General features: G+C 34.3%; 2 protein-coding genes across 5 annotated transcripts; both read left to right on the top strand.

The window, feature by feature from the left end:
• The first annotated feature begins 1,031 nt into the window (after positions 1–1,031).
• LOC110673174 (long chain acyl-CoA synthetase 6, peroxisomal) lies at positions 1,032–11,312 on the top strand. Of its 3 annotated transcripts, none has more exons than XM_058136403.1 (23): positions 1,032–1,490; positions 3,571–3,631; positions 3,719–3,796; positions 3,933–4,004; positions 4,079–4,160; positions 4,333–4,438; positions 4,523–4,599; positions 5,511–5,555; positions 5,679–5,765; positions 6,708–6,797; positions 6,921–7,000; positions 7,097–7,190; positions 7,451–7,539; positions 7,631–7,719; positions 8,417–8,546; positions 8,646–8,764; positions 8,872–8,995; positions 9,079–9,165; positions 9,617–9,720; positions 9,810–9,895; positions 10,520–10,606; positions 10,699–10,785; positions 10,873–11,312. In XM_058136403.1, the coding sequence occupies exons 1-23, from the start codon at positions 1,382–1,384 to the stop codon at positions 10,969–10,971; spliced, it is 2,082 nt and encodes a 693-aa protein (XP_057992386.1). In that variant the 5' UTR covers positions 1,032–1,381; the 3' UTR covers positions 10,972–11,312. The 3 variants fall into 3 exon arrangements, with proteins under 3 accessions (XP_057992386.1, XP_057992387.1, XP_021691909.2); XM_021836217.2 differs by lacking the exon at positions 1,032–1,490 and adding an exon at positions 1,594–1,673; XM_058136404.1 differs by lacking the exon at positions 5,511–5,555.
• An 866-nt stretch (positions 11,313–12,178) lies between these two features.
• Positions 12,179–19,706, top strand: LOC110673178 (chloride channel protein CLC-d). 2 transcript variants are annotated; one of them, XM_058136058.1, is made up of 23 exons: positions 12,179–12,709; positions 12,801–12,873; positions 13,548–13,769; positions 13,868–13,914; positions 13,988–14,086; positions 14,194–14,268; positions 14,529–14,617; positions 14,909–15,049; positions 15,253–15,323; positions 15,425–15,504; positions 15,642–15,791; positions 15,992–16,051; positions 16,146–16,220; positions 16,526–16,677; positions 17,056–17,191; positions 17,271–17,402; positions 17,670–17,747; positions 17,826–17,881; positions 17,990–18,076; positions 18,167–18,323; positions 18,428–18,529; positions 18,607–18,648; positions 19,296–19,706. In XM_058136058.1, the coding sequence occupies exons 1-23, from the start codon at positions 12,533–12,535 to the stop codon at positions 19,311–19,313; spliced, it is 2,319 nt and encodes a 772-aa protein (XP_057992041.1). In that variant the 5' UTR covers positions 12,179–12,532; the 3' UTR covers positions 19,314–19,706. The 2 variants fall into 2 exon arrangements, with proteins under 2 accessions (XP_057992041.1, XP_057992040.1); XM_058136057.1 differs by having other exon boundaries at positions 18,607–18,653.
• Positions 19,707–19,916: the final 210 nt, after the last annotated feature.

The raw sequence follows: 19,916 nt of genomic DNA, 5'->3' as shown, positions 1-19,916 counted from the left end.
AAGTGGGCAGTTAATGGTTGAACAAATAATTTGTTGATATTTGGTTCCTATTTATCGATGTAACGCCAAAATTCAAACCTATAAAGTTCACCTCTCCCCGGAGCACCAGTTAGGTTGAGTGTCTGTCAATTTCGTCTTAAATGTTAATAAATTAAATTAATGATTTTTTAAAATTAGAGAGAAAATTAAAATAAATTTGATTTTTCAATTTAAATTTCATTTTAAACCTTTCTTTTACTTATGTTGAATTTATTTCAGCCTTAATTTCAATTATTATATTTTCTCATTTTAAACTCAAAAGAATTATTTTTTTTTCAAAAAAAAAAAACTAATCAAATAACCCAAATTCATTAAAACTAAAAACCAAATCAAATTAATTATCAAAAAATAAAAATAAAATTTTAAATTAAATTAATTCAATCATTTTTCTGATTTAAATTAAATTCTCTTCACCTCCATTCTCCATTGCTTTCCTTCAATTCAAACCATACATCTTAAAAATATTACGTTGCTTGAACACTATCAAAATAAAATAATAATTTAATGATAACTTTACATTTGTGTAAATTTAAATGATAGATGCTTTCCTTATTAATAATCAAAGGGATAGGATGGGAGGGCCCCTTTTGCCATTAAAGTTGCAGAGCTTTTAGATTCTGACCTTTTCTGCGTCACCTTCTTTCGCTTTCCCACGTTCTTTTTAGGGCCAATTATTAGATTAATAATAATTTAATTATATAATTAAATTTTATATATTGTAATTTATTATTTTTAGTGTTACTTTTTTTTTTGTAGACACATAATTTTAAAATACATAAATTAAAAAAAAATATTTTTGACACATTAAATAAACAAATTAATTAAAAAATTATATAAAATTATCATTTTTTTTTTGTAAGTAGAGACATGTGATATGTACTTCACCAGTTATTTTTAAAAATATTTTTATTAGAAAAAATAATTGAAAAATACTTGTAATTAAAAATCACTAAAATTCCATAATATTTTTATAATTTTTCAAAAAGAGAAAAAATGATTTGGGAGGCAACTAGTCATGTATGGACCCAAGTATCGGATGCTGCAGGCAGTTGGAATTTCACATCGGCCAAAACTTTGAAGGCAATCACATATTCATATTAGAAAGGAAAGATTTTTTTTTTTTTCTTTTTTTAATCGTCTCAACAGCTTGATGTGTTGATCGTAGGAAACCCAATCTTCATCCTAAAAAAGCGTGCCCCTTTTGCCTTTTCTTTCTTCTTTATCTCTTATCATTGTTATTCTCACTATTGATTCCCGCGAAACAACAAAAAACTGATAATTTTGCTGGAGGTCTGTTGTTGCTGCTGCTAACAGTATCAAGTTACTGATACATCCAAGTAGTATGGACTCAGCTCAACGTCGCATTCAAGCCATTAATGCTCATATTATTGCCGCCGATGACTCTCCTTCTCAGCTCCGTCTCAACCACACGGCTGGCGAGTTCTTCTCCGGTAACCCTCTATTTCTCTATTCAAATACAATATATATTTTTTTTCAATGCGTATATATAGCATGGCCTTTCACTTTTGAAAAAGATCCATCCTTTTAGGCGGTGGTTTATGTGCTTCTCGTATGAATTGCACTTTTTGTGCCCTTCTTTTAATTTTATTGATTGGACGGCTAACCTTAAAAATGTAAGATCTTTTGTTATTTTGGTGGCCTATTGTATGTTATCTTCTATTTTGTGTCGGATCAGTTGTGGGATGTGGAAAGCAGAGTTTCCTTTGTTTGAAGAAAGCGTTCTCTACAATCATTATTAATAGTACACTGTTCACTGTTTATAACTTATTTTGGTTCGAGTTAGAAGTATATTATTTTGTTTATTTTTACAGCTTGTTTGGATGATGGTTTCCATGGTTTTATAATGTAAATGGTATGGTAATGCTATTTGTTTGTTTGTGAAGATTGTTTCTGGAATGGTGGTTTTGGGTTGTAATCATGATTTTACAGTGGTTTTAGATGGTTTATAATTTTTGCATTCTAATTTTATACTTACCCAATTTATAAATTCCAATTATACTATATTCTTTCCTTAGTCCTCATCTTCAATCTCTCCTTTTGATAAGAAAATCTTCAATCTCTCACATATGTCGGTCCTCTCACATTACAGGTTCTTTTTATTTCTTACCATTCATATATATATATATATATATATATATATATATATATATATATATATATATATATATATATATATTTATGACGAATTTTATTCTTTAAAGTTTTTAATAATAGATACGCAGTTCATAATATTATTAGATTAATTAAAAAATATTTTAAATGAATTTTTCATCTAAGAATATTTTTTTATTGATTTTGATAATGCCACTGTTTCTATTAATAATTTTAAATAAAGTTTTGCACCTATATTAGAAGGTAAATTATGTAATAGGCAAATGATTAAGAACTTGTAGATGCATTTTCAATAATTTAAACGAAATTATACGTGCTGCAGTGCAAGTAACGTTTAAAACAACTCTTTATATATTTAAAACGGCAATTATGGTATTTTAGTAATTTTATATTTATTATACAATACCATGCCATTTAATCAAAAGGTTATTAAATCATCTTGTATCATACCATCTGTCCAAACATGTTAACAATGAAAACCATACAATACAATACGATATGATACATTAATAAACCATGCTGCATTCAATCCAAAGAGGGGTTAAGATCGATAACTATTTTTTTATTGAATAGATCACTTTTATTTGGAGTTTGTGTTCTTTGCATCATATCTTTTTTTTTTCCCCTCTTAATAATTTGACAATATTAATTTCTGGGTTTGTTTTGGGCTTTTATTTTGAGATGCCTTAGGATGTGGGCAGCAGCTCAATCATTTGATCAAGTAGATATTATAAAGTCATCTGTTAGATTTTGAAGTCTGTGGTTGTGGGATATGTGTGCAGTTTTTGTTTGGGATTTCTGTCACTCTTTGTTTTAATAGAAATGTGTGTGTGTTGAGAGAGGAGGAAAATCTAGTACAATTGAGAGGAAAGCTATCCTTGTGACAAAATGAGAAAAGAAAATATTAAAAGGAGAATAAAGGGCTCTTCAATCCCATTAAATATCAGTTCAGGTACCTCTCTGACAGAACAAGAAGGAACATTACAAGAACGCCAAAAGATATACTATTCCTGATCATTGGTATTGGAAAGTATTTATCATTAAAATTTTTTCATTCTTCCATCACAATACAAGAAATCACTGTCAACACGCCGCACAAAATATTTCTCACACCTTTCCTAAATCTCTGAGGTGAGCATGATCAATGCCTTCAAAATTTTCTTTGAATATTTTAACAGCCTCTTTCAAATACTTTGTATAGCAGAACGTCGTAAAAATAGTTGACCATGGTCCAACAACTATGATATAGCATAAAGCACATGTCAACAGTAATAGTCTAAGCGTTTCTTCCTAGTTGACTGCATATTTTTGGTTTGTGTATATATCTTTTTGAATGTCATGTTATCGTTGTGTATATATACATTAATACTGTCAATGCTGGTGTTGCACTCTGAGCAGAGCAAGGTTACAGTGTTGTGCTTCCGGAGAAGTTACAGACAGGAAAATGGAACGTATACAGGTATATATTTACCAAACTTCTTGACTTCATCTGCATTGGCCCTGAGATTTTATTAGGTGCTATTTATTTAACTTTTTTCCCTGGCAGGTCTATCCGTTCTCCTTTGAAGCTTGTGAGCAGATTTCCCGATCATCCTGATATTGGTACAATGCATGATAATTTTGTGTAAGAATCCTTTCTTTTCTTGACTTATTTATGCTTGAAGTTCCTTAAGTTCCACTTGACTTGCCTGTGTCAAATGTAGAGCGTTCATTTACCTCTGTTTAAAAGCTTAATGTTTTCTCCAACTTTGCAACTGTAGGCGATCTGTTGATGCTTTCCGAGATTACAATTACCTGGGCACACGAATTCGGGTTGATGGAACAAGTGGAGAGTAAGTCCCATATGAAGCTAAATTAAGTTTACTATTTTGAGGTTATCTCATCTGTTTTGATTAATTTATCCTAGGTATAAATGGATGACATATGGAGAAGCAGGTACTGCACGGACAGCAATAGGTTCTGGCCTAGTGTATCATGGAATGCCAAATGTGAGTATCCAAACAGCAATTATGTGCTAAAAAAATAAAAATAAGCTTGATCTGTCCTTTTGGTGCTGATTTAGCTTCTCAATTACATTTGCATGCTCCATGCAAATGTCTAACTGGAATTCTTTGATCGGTCCTTTTCAGTACCTGATTATTATTGGTTTCAATGTGACAGGGATCTTGTATCGGATTATATTTTATCAACAGACCAGAATGGATCATTGTTGATCATGCCTGCTCTGCATATTCCTATATATCAGTTCCTTTATATGACACTCTGGGTCCGTCAATTGTTAAGAATAGACTTTGATTTGTTCCTTGCCTGCTCCTTTGGATCTTAAAATCAACTCTTGTTTTCTCTATAGGTCCAGATGCTGTCAAGTATATTGTAAATCATGCTGATGTACGGGCTATATTTTGTATGCCCCAAACTTTGACCCCTGTGAGTTAAATTTATGCTCTTCTTAGGCGGTCTTGAAGTAATCTTTTCATGCTTTAGCGTGCAAAAAGTTCCGCATAGCAAGCCAATAATTAGTTTCCCCAACTCAATTGAGAACCAACAAGAATAATGGTTAATAGGATGAATAAAAGGAAATGGTGTGCATGCCTTGACTTGTAACCAAGAAAGGAAAGAAAAATGCAACTCAATAGTACAAAAGCATTATGAAGAGCAATTCATATACTTAACAGTTTGGCTTTTTGTGGTATCACATTTTCTGTTAAATAAATGGGTTTATTGTGTTCCATGATGTACTCTTGGTGCCTTCAACTAGGGGTAAAGTTCTCCTCTTTAAGGAATGAGTTTATGAAACCAAAGATATAAATTTCTTGTGACTGTTCTTCGATGGAAAGATTAAGGGCAAAAAGTAAAAGAACAAACTTTTTGAAAGTGTTCTTTTCTTAAAAATTGAAATTAAATGTTTGATTGTCTATATATATATATATATATATATATATATATATATATATATATACACTTGTTTGCTTTAGTAGCTTTAGAGTGCAAATTTAAGCTTCATTGGAAAATTTACACCATTTTTTTTCTTCTGTTCTTTACTTATTTATCTTTGTGTTTGTGGGCATGTTTTTGGTGGGGGAGTCTTTATGCTTCTTGTTTTGATTATAGAAAATTCACATAATATAGTTTGTATATTTTAACCTTTCCACCTCTTAGCATTATTATCCCTTTAATGCTCAAAATGGCAGCCTAATTTTTTGAATTAGTTCTATGCACTGCTCATAGCTTACTTCACTAATTATTTTTGTGTATCATCTTTTTATGCTATTTATGAAACGAATTATTGTGAGTTTCCTCCTGCACTATTTTTCACCTGTATCCCTTCAATTTTGCAGTTGTTGAGTTTCTTATCTGAAATTTCAACTGTATGTCTGATTGTGGTAAGAAAACCTGCCTGATCTTTCTTGATTTTGAACAGAATGCTAGTAAATCTGATGGTTTATTTTCCATACAGATACCAAGTTTGGTCTTGAGTGTTTTAATTTGCTTTTCCTCTTAAACAGGTTGTTGGAGGGATGGATGATCAAATGCCATCTCTTCCATCATCAAATGGAGTTCAAGTTATAACATATTCAAAACTTCTTAGCCAGGTAATTGCATATCCCTTCTTGTCGTGATGCCCTTGATTATTTTAAATGACATGAACAAAATGAAGCTTATTGTTGAATAACTTCTACTCCAAACCTATTAGCTATCAAAGTATGTGCTTTCCTTCTCCCTCTCTCTCTGGAAGAGCCCATTAAGTGCTGTGTATGATTTTCTTTCAAGACAACTTTGATGGGTATATAAAAGGAACCTTGACCTGTTAGGTCCCACAAAAAAGTGCAGGAAGGTGGAAGTATAGGTTAAAGCACATGGTTAGTTGATCCTAAGGGGAGCTGAGATTATTTATTCCAACGATTTATTCCAAAAGTTTAATATGAACCTAACATGACACTTAAAAATCCATTTTGATGTCATTCTGAATATATTTCTTTAGCATTTATGAAGAACTTGAACTGAGATGGAATACTGCATAATTTGATTTATATTTATTAAAAGTTTCTTTGAAGGTTAAGGGAAACATCACCCTGTATGATTTTTTTCCAAGTCTTCCCTGCATTTTCATGTTCTCTGTTTTAACTGCTGCCCCTTGATTTTTTCCTTTGCAATAATAGCGGTAACATGTGTTTTCATGTAGCAATATTTTCATCAGTTTTCGTGTTGAATTTATAATACCTGTCATATATGGAATATAAGCCACTAAATGGATCTATGGATGAATTCTTATTGTTCCCTTTAATGCATTGTGTATGCACTTAGAGCTTACCTCTTGAAATTCAAAGATACTTAAATTTTCCTCTTCCATAACACATGATTTCTTGTGGACTTATTCATATTTCTGTATCTGGATTTTGGTGAATAACTTCACTTGTAAATCAAGTGCTGTTTATTATTTATCAAGTTGCTTCCAGGATTGTTTCGTGATATTGCGGTTAGTTTTTCCTTATCACTAAAATAACCACTTTCTCATATGAATGGCTGCCTTTTAGGGCTGCAGTAATCCTCAGCCTTTTTGCCCACCAAAACCTGAAGATGTTGCTACAATTTGCTACACAAGTGGTACAACAGGGACACCAAAGGTATTAATATGAGTTCTCCAAGAATTTCAGGTTTCTGATTTTCAAGCTAGAGTTTGCTGGCATTGGTTTAACTGAGTGTTGCAACTGGAACACAATTTTATTATAATAATAAACTTTTTCAAGGGAGCAGCATTGACCCATGGAAACTTGATTGCAAATGTTGCTGGGGCCAGTATTACTACTAAATTTTACCCCTCAGATGTGTGAGTACCACTAGCTTTATCTATCATGTAGTATATTGCGACTGAAGTGCCAAACTAACTGCTTTGTCTTGGCTGAATTGCTTGTGATTTTGCCAGTTACATATCATATCTTCCTTTGGCACACATTTATGAACGGGCAAACCAGGTCATGACAGTATATTATGGAGTTGCTGTTGGATTCTACCAGGGAGTATGATATTTAACTAAACATTTCTCTTCATTAGATCTTGAATTTGTACTATTGTATTATGCTTTGCATAATGGCCGTCTTGATAAAGCAGATCATGTTTTCACATAGTCATTCTGATACAAGTTAAGTAGTCTGTGCATTATTAACATATCTATGGAGCAGCAAACTTAGTTTTCAGCAATATTGTTGCTTGTGATATTAGATTGTAAAGTTTGATTTCTATAGAACAATAAATATTATGTGGTAACCTATGTGTGCAGGATAATATGAAACTAATAGACGATATGGCTGCTCTAAGACCCACAATCTTTTGCAGTGTTCCTCGACTGTATAATAGAATATATGCTGGGTGAAGTTACTGAACATTACTGCTGAATTAATCTATTTTATTGCTACTACTGTCTTTGAATGATTATTGAGTCAAATACCTTTATTTGCAGTATTACTAATGCTGTAAAGACATCTGGTGCATTAAGGGAAAGGTTGTTCAGTGTTGCCTACAATGCTAAGAAGCAAGCAATTCTGAATGGTAGAGAATAGTATTTAATAAGATCTCTTTTGCTTTAAGCTTTTCCTATTGTATTCAAGACCTAGATTGTGAAATTTCATTTTTCACTATACTGAGTACAATATGATTTCTGGTAGGTGATAGCAAATTTTGGAAGGTAGAAATATTATGTAGACCTCTTATGAGGATAAGCATTACAGTTAATGAATTTAAGGCTGATCTTGCAACGCAGTCATATTCATTTCATTGTATGAAAGGTGGATTTTGAAGGTTGAGAATACAGCTCTGGTTGAATCGTTGCTCAAGAAGATTAAATTTTATTTGTGCTTGAAACAATTAAGCTGTGTAAGTAGATATCTAATTTGCATGTGTATGCATCACAATTGGCTAAGCTAGAAGTTCAAATGTGTAGGTAAGTCTATAAATAGGTTTTATATATCCGCCACTAACAATAAAGGGTAATCTCCACTACCCTTAATTATATATATAGAGCAGGAGACTTTATTAACTGAGCTGTTACACACTAAAATAAGCAACATCTTTGACATGACCAATACCTCAAAGTTTTGGGGCATGCTGTGTCCCAAGTAACTTCAAATGCAACAAGGGATGGACCTCAAAAGTGATAATCTTTAGCATTAAATTATGATCAATCAAAAGTAAAGTTCTGTTTGTTGCTTAGATGTTTATCAGTGTGCCATATGTAATACTGTTGCAGGCAAGAATCCATCTCCAATGTGGGACAGATTGGTGTTCAATAAGATAAGGGAGCGACTTGGTGGACGAGTTCGTTTCATGGCATCAGGTGCTTCACCCTTGTCTCCTGATGTCATGGAGTTCTTGAAGATGTAAGATAATTAATTTTAGCATATTAACCATTATTGGGATGTGCCTTTTTTTTTTTTTTGCCTTTTTCATTTTGTGATAGTGTCTGTTTTGCTTTGCAGCTGCTTTGGTGGCCGTGTAGCTGAAGGATATGGAATGACTGAGACTTCTTGTGTTATAAGTTCCATGGATGAGGGTGACAACCTAATTGGCCATGTTGGCTCTCCTAATCCAGCCTGTGGTGAGTTCTGTGTATTATTGCAGCCTAACAAGTTACCTTTCTTGTGATTTCATGACGCGTTCTTTTGCATTTGGATAAGGTCATTATAATTTGTTTTTCTGTTTCAGAAATAAAGCTTGTGGATGTTCCAGAGATGAACTACACATCTGAGGATCAACCCTATCCTCGTGGAGAAATCTGTGTAAGGGGTCCCATTGTTTTCCAAGGCTATCATAAAGATGAAGCACAGACGTACTCCCCTTACCTATGGTCTGATCTTTTGGTATTAAGTAGGTCATGGACTGTAAGTCTCTTAACAAAATGATGTCATGCAGGAGAGAAGTAATTGATGAAGATGGATGGCTACATACTGGAGATATAGGACTATGGTTACCTGGGGGTCGTCTGAAGATCATTGATAGGTGAAATTGTCTCTAAGATAGCATTTGGTTTGAATTAATGATGATTATTGAATCAAAGGCATATTTCATAGATTCCCATATACATTAGAACCACTGTACTTGAGCTTTACTATAAAACTTTAATTATGTAGAATTAGGCGGCTCAGAGATCACTTGCTGTCTCACTATAAATTGAGCCATTTAACTTTTGCTTATGGAAAAGACAAGTTCAACTTGACTGGGCTTTTAGTTGCCATACACACCATCAGAAAGTATTTCTAAGATGCCAAATATTTTTAAATTGTGGTAATCATGGAAGCTTAGGTGATTTTTCTCCTTCCAATGAAGTATGAATTCATGAAAAAACTCATATTATATATTCAGGGTTTTTCTGATTGGACCTTGGCACTTATGTTTTGGAGCATGTGTAGCTTTCAGCAATTTTAATAGAAACACTTGTATGTTGGTGCAGAAAGAAGAACATTTTTAAGCTGGCACAGGGAGAGTACATCGCTCCAGAGAAAATTGAGAATGTATATGCTAAATGCAAATTTGTTGCCCAGTGCTTTGTGTATGGTAGGCAGATGAAGTTCAATTATGGGTCTCTCTCTCTCTCTTTATATATATATACTCTGCCAGCTAACTCTAAATATTTATATTGGCAGGGGACAGCCTGAACTCCTCTCTGGTAGCAATTGTCTCAGTGGACCAAGATATTATGAAAGCATGGGCTGCTTCTGAAGGCATTAAGGTGATACATTTGTTTAGAAATTTGAGTCTCATAGGAAAAATTGAATTGTTGACATTTTGACTTGCTGCCAATTGCACTCAAATTTTGCATTTTCTTCATTAAAAAATGTAAAATTTAAACTTTATTTTCACTGATACATTTTCAATATTTTTATCCTAAAGAAACTGTTGGATTCAGATTAATGTTCTATCTTTATATTTGCATGAGAAGGGGCTTCTTGGTTCTTTACTGAAAAAAGACACAGGTTGACTACAGGTAATGGTATAGTGGAGTAGTGGTCTCAGAAGTGTGGTAATATAAGTACCTGTAAATTATTATTATTTTTATTTTAATATATATCACTTAAGTTAATTTCTTGTTGTAAAACCACTACTATTTTCAATGATTTCATTATCTCTTACCACAACTTGTACATAAATGGTCCTTGTAGATCATGCACCCTGCCACTTTTATTCTTCCTCTCGACAATCTTTAATTTTTCTGCCTTTAAGAATTATCTGAGGGTGAAATTTTATTTTATGTTTTTTTTTTTAAGTAACATTTACAAGCATGGTTGACGCATATGGGGAATGTGCACATGCCTGTAACTATATGCTAATTGTTTCTGCCAATTTGCGAGTGTAGTATGACAATTTGGAGCAACTTTGCAATAATCCAAGAGCGAGGGCTGCTGTCCTTGCAGACATGGATGCTGTTGGAAGAGAAGCTCAGGTAACGCAATGAATGAAATTATAAGGCAATCTGTTGTAGTTACGCCTTGGAATTCAGCTTACCCTTCTATTGATTGGCCAAAATTCTGGCAGCTCCGAGGTTTTGAATTTGCAAAAGCTGTGACTCTAGTGTCAGAACCATTTTCAATGGAAAATAGTCTTCTGACCCCAACAATGAAGGCAAGTGCTCATCCATAAATCTGTAAACAGATAAAAACTGTAGAGAAAATAACTTGGCAGCTTCTTATTGAACCTATTTACTTTCAGATTAAGAGACCTCAGGCAAAGGCATACTTTGAGAACGAAATATCGAAGATGTACGCAGAGCTTGCTACATCTGATCTCTCCCCTAAAGGGAAGTTGTGAAGTTGACAAGGAAAGCACAGAAACATAGAAGCAGGGCCAAAAATTTCGCAGCCTCCTTCCCATGGCAATAAGATCAACATCTCCAGATGTGACATAGCGAAAGGCTTGGAGCTGTGCTCACTGTCGAAGCATTCTGTAATATGTTATTGTTCCCCATTTGCATTTTTTTTATGTCCTCGTGCTCTCTGGAATAGAGTCATAGGAAATATGATTATTTTGTCTTGTTCCTCAGTCCATGGAAGCTTTTAGCATAATTTGTTTCCAAAAAATAAAATGGGAAAAAGCCATTAGTGGGCAGATATGAGTTTGGCAGTGGTAACGCATTGCCATTGACCATTGCATTCTTCTAACTTCTCTGTGGGTACAATTTCATCAGTAAATGGGTACGCCTACCAATCGGTTTCCTAGTGATGGCTCTGTATCTAAATTTATTTTATTTCCCATAAGTCTACTTAAGGCTTTTTTCAGATGAGAACAAATTAGTTTCCTGTACGAAAATTACTGGTAGACGTGACCAAATTTGTTAGGTAAAGGGTCCTGGTGGTTGTTGGTTCGAACTTCAGAGGAACCTCAGTTGGACGGCTCTACATTGCGAGAATAGTCATAATTCAGTAAGTGATTTAAATGACTAATTAAATAAACTCAATTAAATAGATAAAAGGGAAGGAAATGCTTTCTGAATATTACATTAAAGTTAGTAGTTTTCTTGAGAGAATTTTATATTAAAATAAGTAAAGCAATTCGTTTGTTAAATTTGTATATCCAGCAATTTAAGATATGTTATTGAACATTGGCAGATTGATTAGAACATGACCCCCACTTTGGTTGGCTCTGTAGTGGAAGTGGAATCAGCAAGTGCCGAGATGTTTACCATTATTATGGTCTCCAACTAATAAAAGCTTTATTTGGTGGATCTCTATTAAAATATATTAAAATCAAATTAAATTAGGACTTTAGACTTGTAAGATTGCTGTCTGGTCCAAAACGCACAAATAATTTATATTATATTATATTATTTTTATTCAATTCACAACGCCAAACGAAATACATTCCTTAATCGCGTCTGACTTCACACGCTCCCTTGAGGTTTACACGTGGATGGGAATCTAACCGTAGACCTGAAGATTCACATAGAGCTCGCTGTAGGAGAACATAATCCCTCAGCGCATCTTTGTTGTTTGCAACCTTGCATATAGCTTCAGGGAAAAAAAAAAAAAGAAAACTGGAAGGAGAGTCCAATTTTAACAGAAAACTTAAGACCTGAAACAATAGAGCAAACGCGAAGTCACTGAAGGTTCCACGCCATAGTCAGCCTTTTATCTCTCTGGCGCGATTTCTCCTCTCTAGGCACCTCTGGATTTAATTTCCTTCTCCTGTTTTTACACAACAATTTTATTAAGAGGCTGACTTTTTCGTTAATCGATACCTGATCTGTGTCTGTTGATTCTTAATTGCTGCACAGGCCCCGATTCTTTGATTTCCTATTTGGTGCCAATTAGGGCTTAGGTTAGGTTTGATTTTGAGAGAGAGAGAGAGAGAGAGAGAGAGAGAGAGAGAGATAATGTTATCGAATCATCTACAGGATGGAATCGAGACCGCTAAGCTGATGTGGTCTCGGATTCCGAGTTCAGAGGACGGTCTGTTCGAGGGGGTTGGTCTCTTAAGTACCGGCGATGGGAGCAGTGTCGAGAGCCTTGACTATGAAGTTATAGAGAATTACGCGTATCGAGAAGAACAGGTTTGTGTTTACTTGTATATGTATTGGATTCAATATATTTTTTTTATTAAAATTGTTTACTGATCTTGGTTTTTGGTTTGGGGATTTGCAGGCGCAGAGAGGGAAGCTTTATGTTGGATCTTACGTGGCCGTGAAGTGGTTATTTGCTTTGCTCATTGGCATTGGTAAGTGCTTTTTAAATTTTGGGCTTGGATTCATGTTTATTGATCAGGGAAACTCGCCTGATTTTATTGCTATTATTACTTGTTTGGGTCTGCACTTTTGCTGTTATACTATGTTACAGCCTGTTATATATTCGATCATCATTGGCGTAGATTATTCACTTGGTTTAGTTTTCCTTATCAGCTGTGTGCCTTGTATGTTTTATTCATATTACAACTGAATATTGATAATGGAAGCCTAAATTTCGTGAAACCTTTCTCTTACACAGTGGATAGGGATATCTTTGGGATTAGTGGATTAGTTTTCTCAGAAATGGCTGTATCATGATATTCTCTACTTGAGCTTGTAATTGTAAATTAGAAATAAATGATCTTGGATTATAAAAGTTGGGTGTAATTTTCATGTGCTGTTCCCATGATTTTTTTTGTTTTAGAAAACTAGAGCAATGATGTATACTATCCAATAAGACCTCCCCAAAAATATTGCACGATTTTGGCTGAAAAAGTTGGATTTTCTATTTTGAATAATGACAGTGATGGTAAGTTTTAATGGATTAAATTAGTCTGTCTTTAAGTGATTTTTATTGGATAATACATTAATTTATGGAAAAAAAATTTTAGAGTTAAAAGATCATTTAGCAATATATCTGACATCTTTTTTTTTTTTTTGCTTTCAGGTACAGGATTAGCTGCAGTTTTCATCAACATATCTGTTGAGAACTTTGCTGGCTGGAAATTTTCTCTCACTTTTTCTATAATACAAAAATCATATTTTGCTGGCTTTGTAGTATATGTATTAATTAACTTGGTTTTAGTCTATTCGTCTGTATATATCATCACGCAATTTGCACCTGCGGCAGCAGGATCTGGTATTCCTGAAATTAAGGGTTATCTGAATGGTAAGCTGCACATCTCACTCAGCTTGTCTTACTGTCACTAGTCTTTGAGTTGTTCCAATTGTCTTCCATAAAGGTGCTGATTGTTACTACATATGCAGGACTTGATATTCATGGCATTCTACTTTTCAGAACCTTGATTGGAAAGGTTTAATGGCACTCCTTACTTCTTGGTTGAGATTTTTAGTTTATCTGGATTTTAATTTTATTTTTTCTTTTAGATATTTGGAAGCATTGGTTCTGTGGGAGGTGGTCTTGCTTTAGGCAAAGAAGGTCCTCTTGTTCACACAGGTGCTTGTATTGCTTCATTGCTTGGACAAGTAAGAATTAATTGCTTGGAGTTTACTGTGTTGTATGGTTAAAATATAATGTTTGTGGAAATTTTTAGTTTTTGCCCTACAAGCTAAGTTTATCTTTGTCCATTTAGGGTGGATCCACCAAATATCATCTAAGTTCCAGGTGGCTGCAAGTTTTCAAGAGTGACCGGGATCGTCGTGATCTTGTGAGTAATGCCTTCCGTGAGACTTAAGCTTTAGCTTTTTGCAGCAGTAGATTGCACTTTTTGGATTTGTTTGCTTGGTATTAGATATCCTCGGCAACCCTTCTACATGCCTGCACACTAGTAGTTGTGTATTATGTTAACTTGGATAGCATCTTTCTGTTTCCATGATCATGTAATTCTGATCTCTCCATTTCTCTAGGAATAGAGGTGGCACACCTCTTTATTATGCTCATTTTTCATTTGTTTCATGTTTTGAAAAGGTGACCTGTGGATGTGCAGCTGGAGTTGCTGCCGCTTTTAGAGCTCCAGTTGGTGGTGTATTGTTTGCATTGGAAGAAGTTACATCATGGTAAGTCATTTTTATTCTTGATCATATGGTTAATAACTTAACATATGCTTTTATGACAAGTATCAGCGGGGAAAAAATTTTTTTATTGGTGTTGGATGGCATCAAAAATTTAGTGTCCTCGCTTTTTAATTTTTTAATTTTTATTTTTGTGTATGTATTTTTACTGTCTGTCAGTGTGCTATAAACATTTACAGATTTTGCCTTAATTTTTGATAGCTTGGTCATTCTACGTCTATTTGTGTGTGAGAAATTTGAATGCTTCTTATATTTATTTCTGTTTTGCTCTTGAAGGTGGAAGAGTCAACTTATGTGGCGAGTCTTCTTTACTTCTGCTATTGTGGCAGTTGTCGTGCGTACTGCAATGGGATGGTGCAAGAGTGGAAAGTGTGGGCATTTTGGCTCAGGTGGCTTTGTAATATGGGACATATCAGAGTTGAGATCTCTCTCTCTCTCTCTCTCTCTCTCTCTCTCTCTCTCTCACACACACACACACACACACACACACACACACATATATATATATATATATATATATATATATATATATATATATATATATATATATATAATGTTATCCCTGCTGTGAGCTTTACTGGTTATCTAAGTTCTACCTGTTATTATTTTTTTCTGGACAGCGGTCAAGAGGACTACTCTTTTGCAGAGTTACTTCCAATGGCAGTCATTGGGGTTATTGGTGGTCTACTTGGTGAGTAACCATACGCTAACATTGCTCTCTTCCTTTTTTTTTTAAATACAAATGCATACAGTTTTTTTATTGTTTTAATTTCTTCTCTTTTTAATTTTCAGGAGCTTTATTTAACCAGCTAACACTTTACATAACTCGCTGGCGCCGAAATTATTTACATAAGAAATCTGTCCGAGTAAAGGTAAAATTTAGGATAATCATGGGAATGTGCATGTTGTTTCCTGCACCTACTTGCGTTGGTTCTTTTGAATTTTGATCAAGCACTGTTATCTCTCATTTTACCTCATATACTTAAATGTAATTATAATATTGTTACAGGTTGTGGAAGCATGCCTCATCTCTGTGATAACATCAGTTATTTCTTTTGGACTACCACTTCTAAGAAAATGCAGTCCATGCCCTGAAGTAGATGCTGACTCTGGTATTGAGTGCCCAAGGCCTCCAGGAATGTATGGGAATTATGTAAATGTAAGATATGACCTTAGAATTCACTCTCTCTTTTTTTGGTGATTTTATTTATTTATTTATTTATTTTAACACTTGGCACACTTGTCTCGGAAAATCTCATGATCATGTTATGCTGTTACTGGAGTATAATAGTTCGTTACAGTATTTTATAATTTATGGATATAGCTTTGAAGCATTCTTGTCTATTTTATGGCATGCAGTTCTACTGTGACAAGAACAAAGAATACAACGATCTTGCGACGATTTTCTTTAATACTCAGGTTTCATTAGGATCCTAAAAGCCTTTTTCTTGCTTTAGATTCTACTTTCTCACACTGTTTCCACGGTGTTCGTTACATTTATATGTTGTTGCAGGATGACGCCATAAGGAATCTGTTTAGTGCAAAGACGATCCATGAGTTCAGTGCCCAAAGTTTATTGACATTTCTGGTAGTAATTTTTCTTCTTAATTTTTACTCAAGAAGATTTGTCTCATCTTATTTGTGATCTTTGTTAAACCAGTGCAATCGATTCTCAAGCACTGAGATTTCTGCCCTTCTAGTTATTATGCTATTCAACTTTTACTTCAATATCAGTCTATTTATGGATAAAGTAACCAAGGAGGGTTTGTGATCATATTTTAACACATATAAGGTTACTCCAACCCAGGTTGTTTTAGGTGATGCATAACATATATTTTAATTAAATGACATGTAATTGAATGAGTTGTTGTCGATTCTTTATGATGTTTGCAGGTAATGTTTTATACCTTGGCAGTGGTGACATTTGGCACGGCAGTTCCTGCTGGTCAGTTTGTTCCTGGAATAATGATAGGGTCAACATATGGACGCCTTGTCGGCATGTTTGTTGTTAAATTTTACAACAAACCCAACATTGAGGAGGGAACGTGAGTCTCTTGCTTTGGTTCTGTGAAATTTTCGACTGTAAGACATGTTTTTCGTTGGTGTTTTTTAGCAATCATTTTCAATGCACTCTCAGAAGCTTTGCTTTTTGAATTGCAAATAAACAATGACTGAAAAAGGTGGTTTCTGTTGTTTACAATTTTGTGGGTATAAAAAATTGTGCATCTTAATTTTTGCCCCTTTATTATTATTATTATTATTATTATTATTATTATTATTATTATTATTATTATTATTATGTGTGTGTTTACTTGGTTAATATGTCTATTGGACCTCTCTGCCTTCTTTTTATGAGGAACTATTCCTCCAGTACTTTTATCTTCTTTCTGAAGTGTTTTATGTTCATCCTGGTGGATTTGTAGATATGCTCTGCTCGGTGCTGCTTCTTTCCTTGGAGGTTCAATGCGGATGACAGTCTCATTATGTGTGATCATGGTTGAGATCACAAACAACTTGAAACTTTTACCTCTAATCATGCTTGTTCTCCTTATATCAAAGGTATGCTTTTGAATTGCTTTGCATATTTATTGATGGATGCTATGCTATGTGAAATTACACTGGTCTTTCTTCACTGCAGGCTGTTGGTGATGCTTTTAACGAAGGTCTATATGAAGTACAGGCCCAATTGAGAGGCATTCCATTACTGGATACCAGACCTAAGTACCAGATGAGAAAAATTACTGCAAGGGAAGCTTGTGGATATCAGAAGGTCATTTTCAGTCATATGCGTCTCATTTTTGTCTGCTGTTCTTAGGGTTTCTGTTTCAGATAAAATCATGAGTGTTCAAACATAAACTTAATTAAAATCATTCTCTGTGTATATTCTATGACTGCTATTTACCTGAGGAAATGAAATTTGAACACTTCAAGCCAATCCATGCTTGTCGTAGCTTTCTTGATGCTTTCCATTGTTTCCTCCTTTTTGTACTGCATACTTGTTTCAACTCTTTGATCGGTTTGATCCCTTCTTTTGAAGGTTATCTCCTTTCCTCGTGTTGCTAAGGTTGCAGACGTAGTTTCTATTTTACGGAGCAATAAACATAATGGTTTTCCTGTAAGCTTTGCTCCCATCTATGTCATATATTGTTTATACTTGGGATTTCAAAGTATATGCTAATATTTTACCACATAGGTGATTGATCACACGAGAAATGGAGAAACCCTTGTGAATGGACTTGTACTTCGCAGGTAGAACTCTCAATTCACTTTTGGTGTATGTTATTCATTTGTTAGAAGCAGAGGCTGTACGTTGTACTAGATGAACAAGCTAATTTTAATATTTTGTTTACATGGAAGCCATTTGCTAGTGCTTCTCCAGTCTAAGGTAGACTTTCAGCATAGTCCTTTGCCCTGTGATCCTAGTGGTGGATCCAGGTCAATCAGGTAACTGGAGACTCAATGATAGCTCTTTTCATTTTTAGCATTATTTGATTTTGTGCTTCACTTGCTCAACAGTGGTTTCTGTTCACTCAGGCACAATTTCAGTGAATTTGTGAAACCTGTTTCCAGTAAAGGAATTTCTATAGAGGATATTCATCTTAGTTCAGATGACTTGGAAATGTACATAGATCTTGCTCCATTTTTGAATCCTTCTCCATATGTTGTCCCTGAGGATATGTCTTTAACAAAGGTGAATGGCATTTTCTTATCCTTTTATCACATTGCAACCTGCAAGTGTGGTTTGTGTATCTTCCATTTTAAATGATAAATTATGTATTTTTGCCAATGGAACAGGTGTATAATCTTTTCCGCGAACTGGGATTAAGACACATATTTGTTGTCCCTCGTGCTTCACGTGTGATTGGCTTGATTACCAGGAAGGATTTGCTTATTGAGGTATGCTAATGGCATTGGCTTTTTGTATGTTTTTAACTTGACCATGTAACAATTGCCTCTGATGGTATGAATTGTAGGATAATGAGGATTCAGGAAGTAGGGAGCTCCAATCAACTAGTGTAAGGTCTCTATGCTGCTTTACTCATGTTTATTTCTTCTACACATCAGAGAAATTCTGAATTTTATTGAGTTTATTGCTTGGGCACCATGTCCGATGCATATAACAATCAAATTTCTTTAGATGTCCTTGGACTTTGTTGATAATGTTGGTGCCAATAAGCACTTTGTGTATGAGGCCCAAAATTCATAGATGAATAATGGTGCCATCATTAGAAGTTTGCATGGTAGACAGCAATGAAGAGTTGTTTCTTTCTTGTGTCCATGAATTGGACTTATGGAAGTGTGGCACAATTGGGTATGGATTGTTTTTTGATGCTTTTTCTAAATCCTATATGCCAGTAACTGCTGTAGCCTGCTTAAAGTTACTATAGAAAAAGTTCAGTATTTTGACATGTTAAACCTTAATTTTTCTTGTGTTTTATAATGTAAAATCAATTTATTTACTTATTGGTCAACTATCTGTGCCCTTGTTCAAGTTAAATTTTAGTGTAGACATGGTGATAATGCTATATAAATGTGTAGCTCTGTTTTCCATGTCTCACTAGCTGAATTTACTGTCATAAACATTGTTTGCATAAATATGCTGGTGGAGTGCTGCATTGCTTGGTTTAGTTTCCACGTCTTGATTTTGTTTATCTGGTGGCAGAGCTCATCATTTAGATAAAAGAACGTTCACTAGGAATACGGATATGGAGCACCCCCTTCTCAACGGTCTTCTGGTCCAAAATCATGTGCCTGATTGAAAATGCTGTGCAGTCTTTCTCTTGGGATCACATTCCTGGCTGATTCTGCAGACCAGTCATATCCTTTTTGCACGTTCCATTATTTTTACCTTGACATCGAATTATTTTTCAGTATCATCTCCAAAAATCGTCCTAGGTTTTAGGGTCATTACTTGCTAATCCCTTCCATGCAGGGGGTCATGAACCACACCCATCAAATGTGAAGTTAAGGAAGCTTGACATTATATATATTTTTTTAATTATGACGGAGAGGTGGTTGTGCATTGTGAAGTCCTTATCAATGAAAAATGCTATGGAGTTGTCGCTTTGGTTTAGCGCATGCAATTCAATTATTACTATTATATATTTGATAAACCTCAACGTGTGAATAATGATGTGACAGTAAAATTTTTATCTAACCATATGCTCTCTGTTTTCTCCACACTAGTTGACCTAACTTGAAAGAATTTAACAAGGGCTCTTAAAAATAAAAGTGTGTATATATATAAGTGAAATGGAAAGGGAAAATAAAGGGCTAAAAATAC

This window comes from Hevea brasiliensis, chromosome 15, assembly GCF_030052815.1.
Source record: "Hevea brasiliensis isolate MT/VB/25A 57/8 chromosome 15, ASM3005281v1, whole genome shotgun sequence".
NCBI lineage: Eukaryota > Viridiplantae > Streptophyta > Magnoliopsida > Malpighiales > Euphorbiaceae > Hevea > Hevea brasiliensis.
The sequence above is the reverse complement of the archived record's forward strand: the minus strand, read 5'-3'. Positions and strand labels throughout refer to the sequence as shown.

Excerpts from the sequence above, each read along its gene's own strand:
- LOC110673174 (XM_058136403.1), top strand. The coding sequence starts at position 1,382 with ATGGACTCAGCTCAACGTCGCATTCAAGCCATTAATGCTCATATTATT. Across the intron at positions 4,161-4,332 it reads TGTATCATGGAATGCCAAAT|GGATCTTGTATCGGATTATA; the intron begins GTGAGTATCCAA and ends TCAATGTGACAG. Across the intron at positions 10,607-10,698 it reads CTGTTGGAAGAGAAGCTCAG|CTCCGAGGTTTTGAATTTGC; the intron begins GTAACGCAATGA and ends AAATTCTGGCAG.
- LOC110673178 (XM_058136057.1), top strand. The coding sequence starts at position 12,533 with ATGTTATCGAATCATCTACAGGATGGAATCGAGACCGCTAAGCTGATG. Across the intron at positions 12,874-13,547 it reads TGCTTTGCTCATTGGCATTG|GTACAGGATTAGCTGCAGTT; the intron begins GTAAGTGCTTTT and ends TTTTGCTTTCAG. Across the intron at positions 15,050-15,252 it reads GTAATATGGGACATATCAGA|CGGTCAAGAGGACTACTCTT; the intron begins GTTGAGATCTCT and ends TTTTCTGGACAG.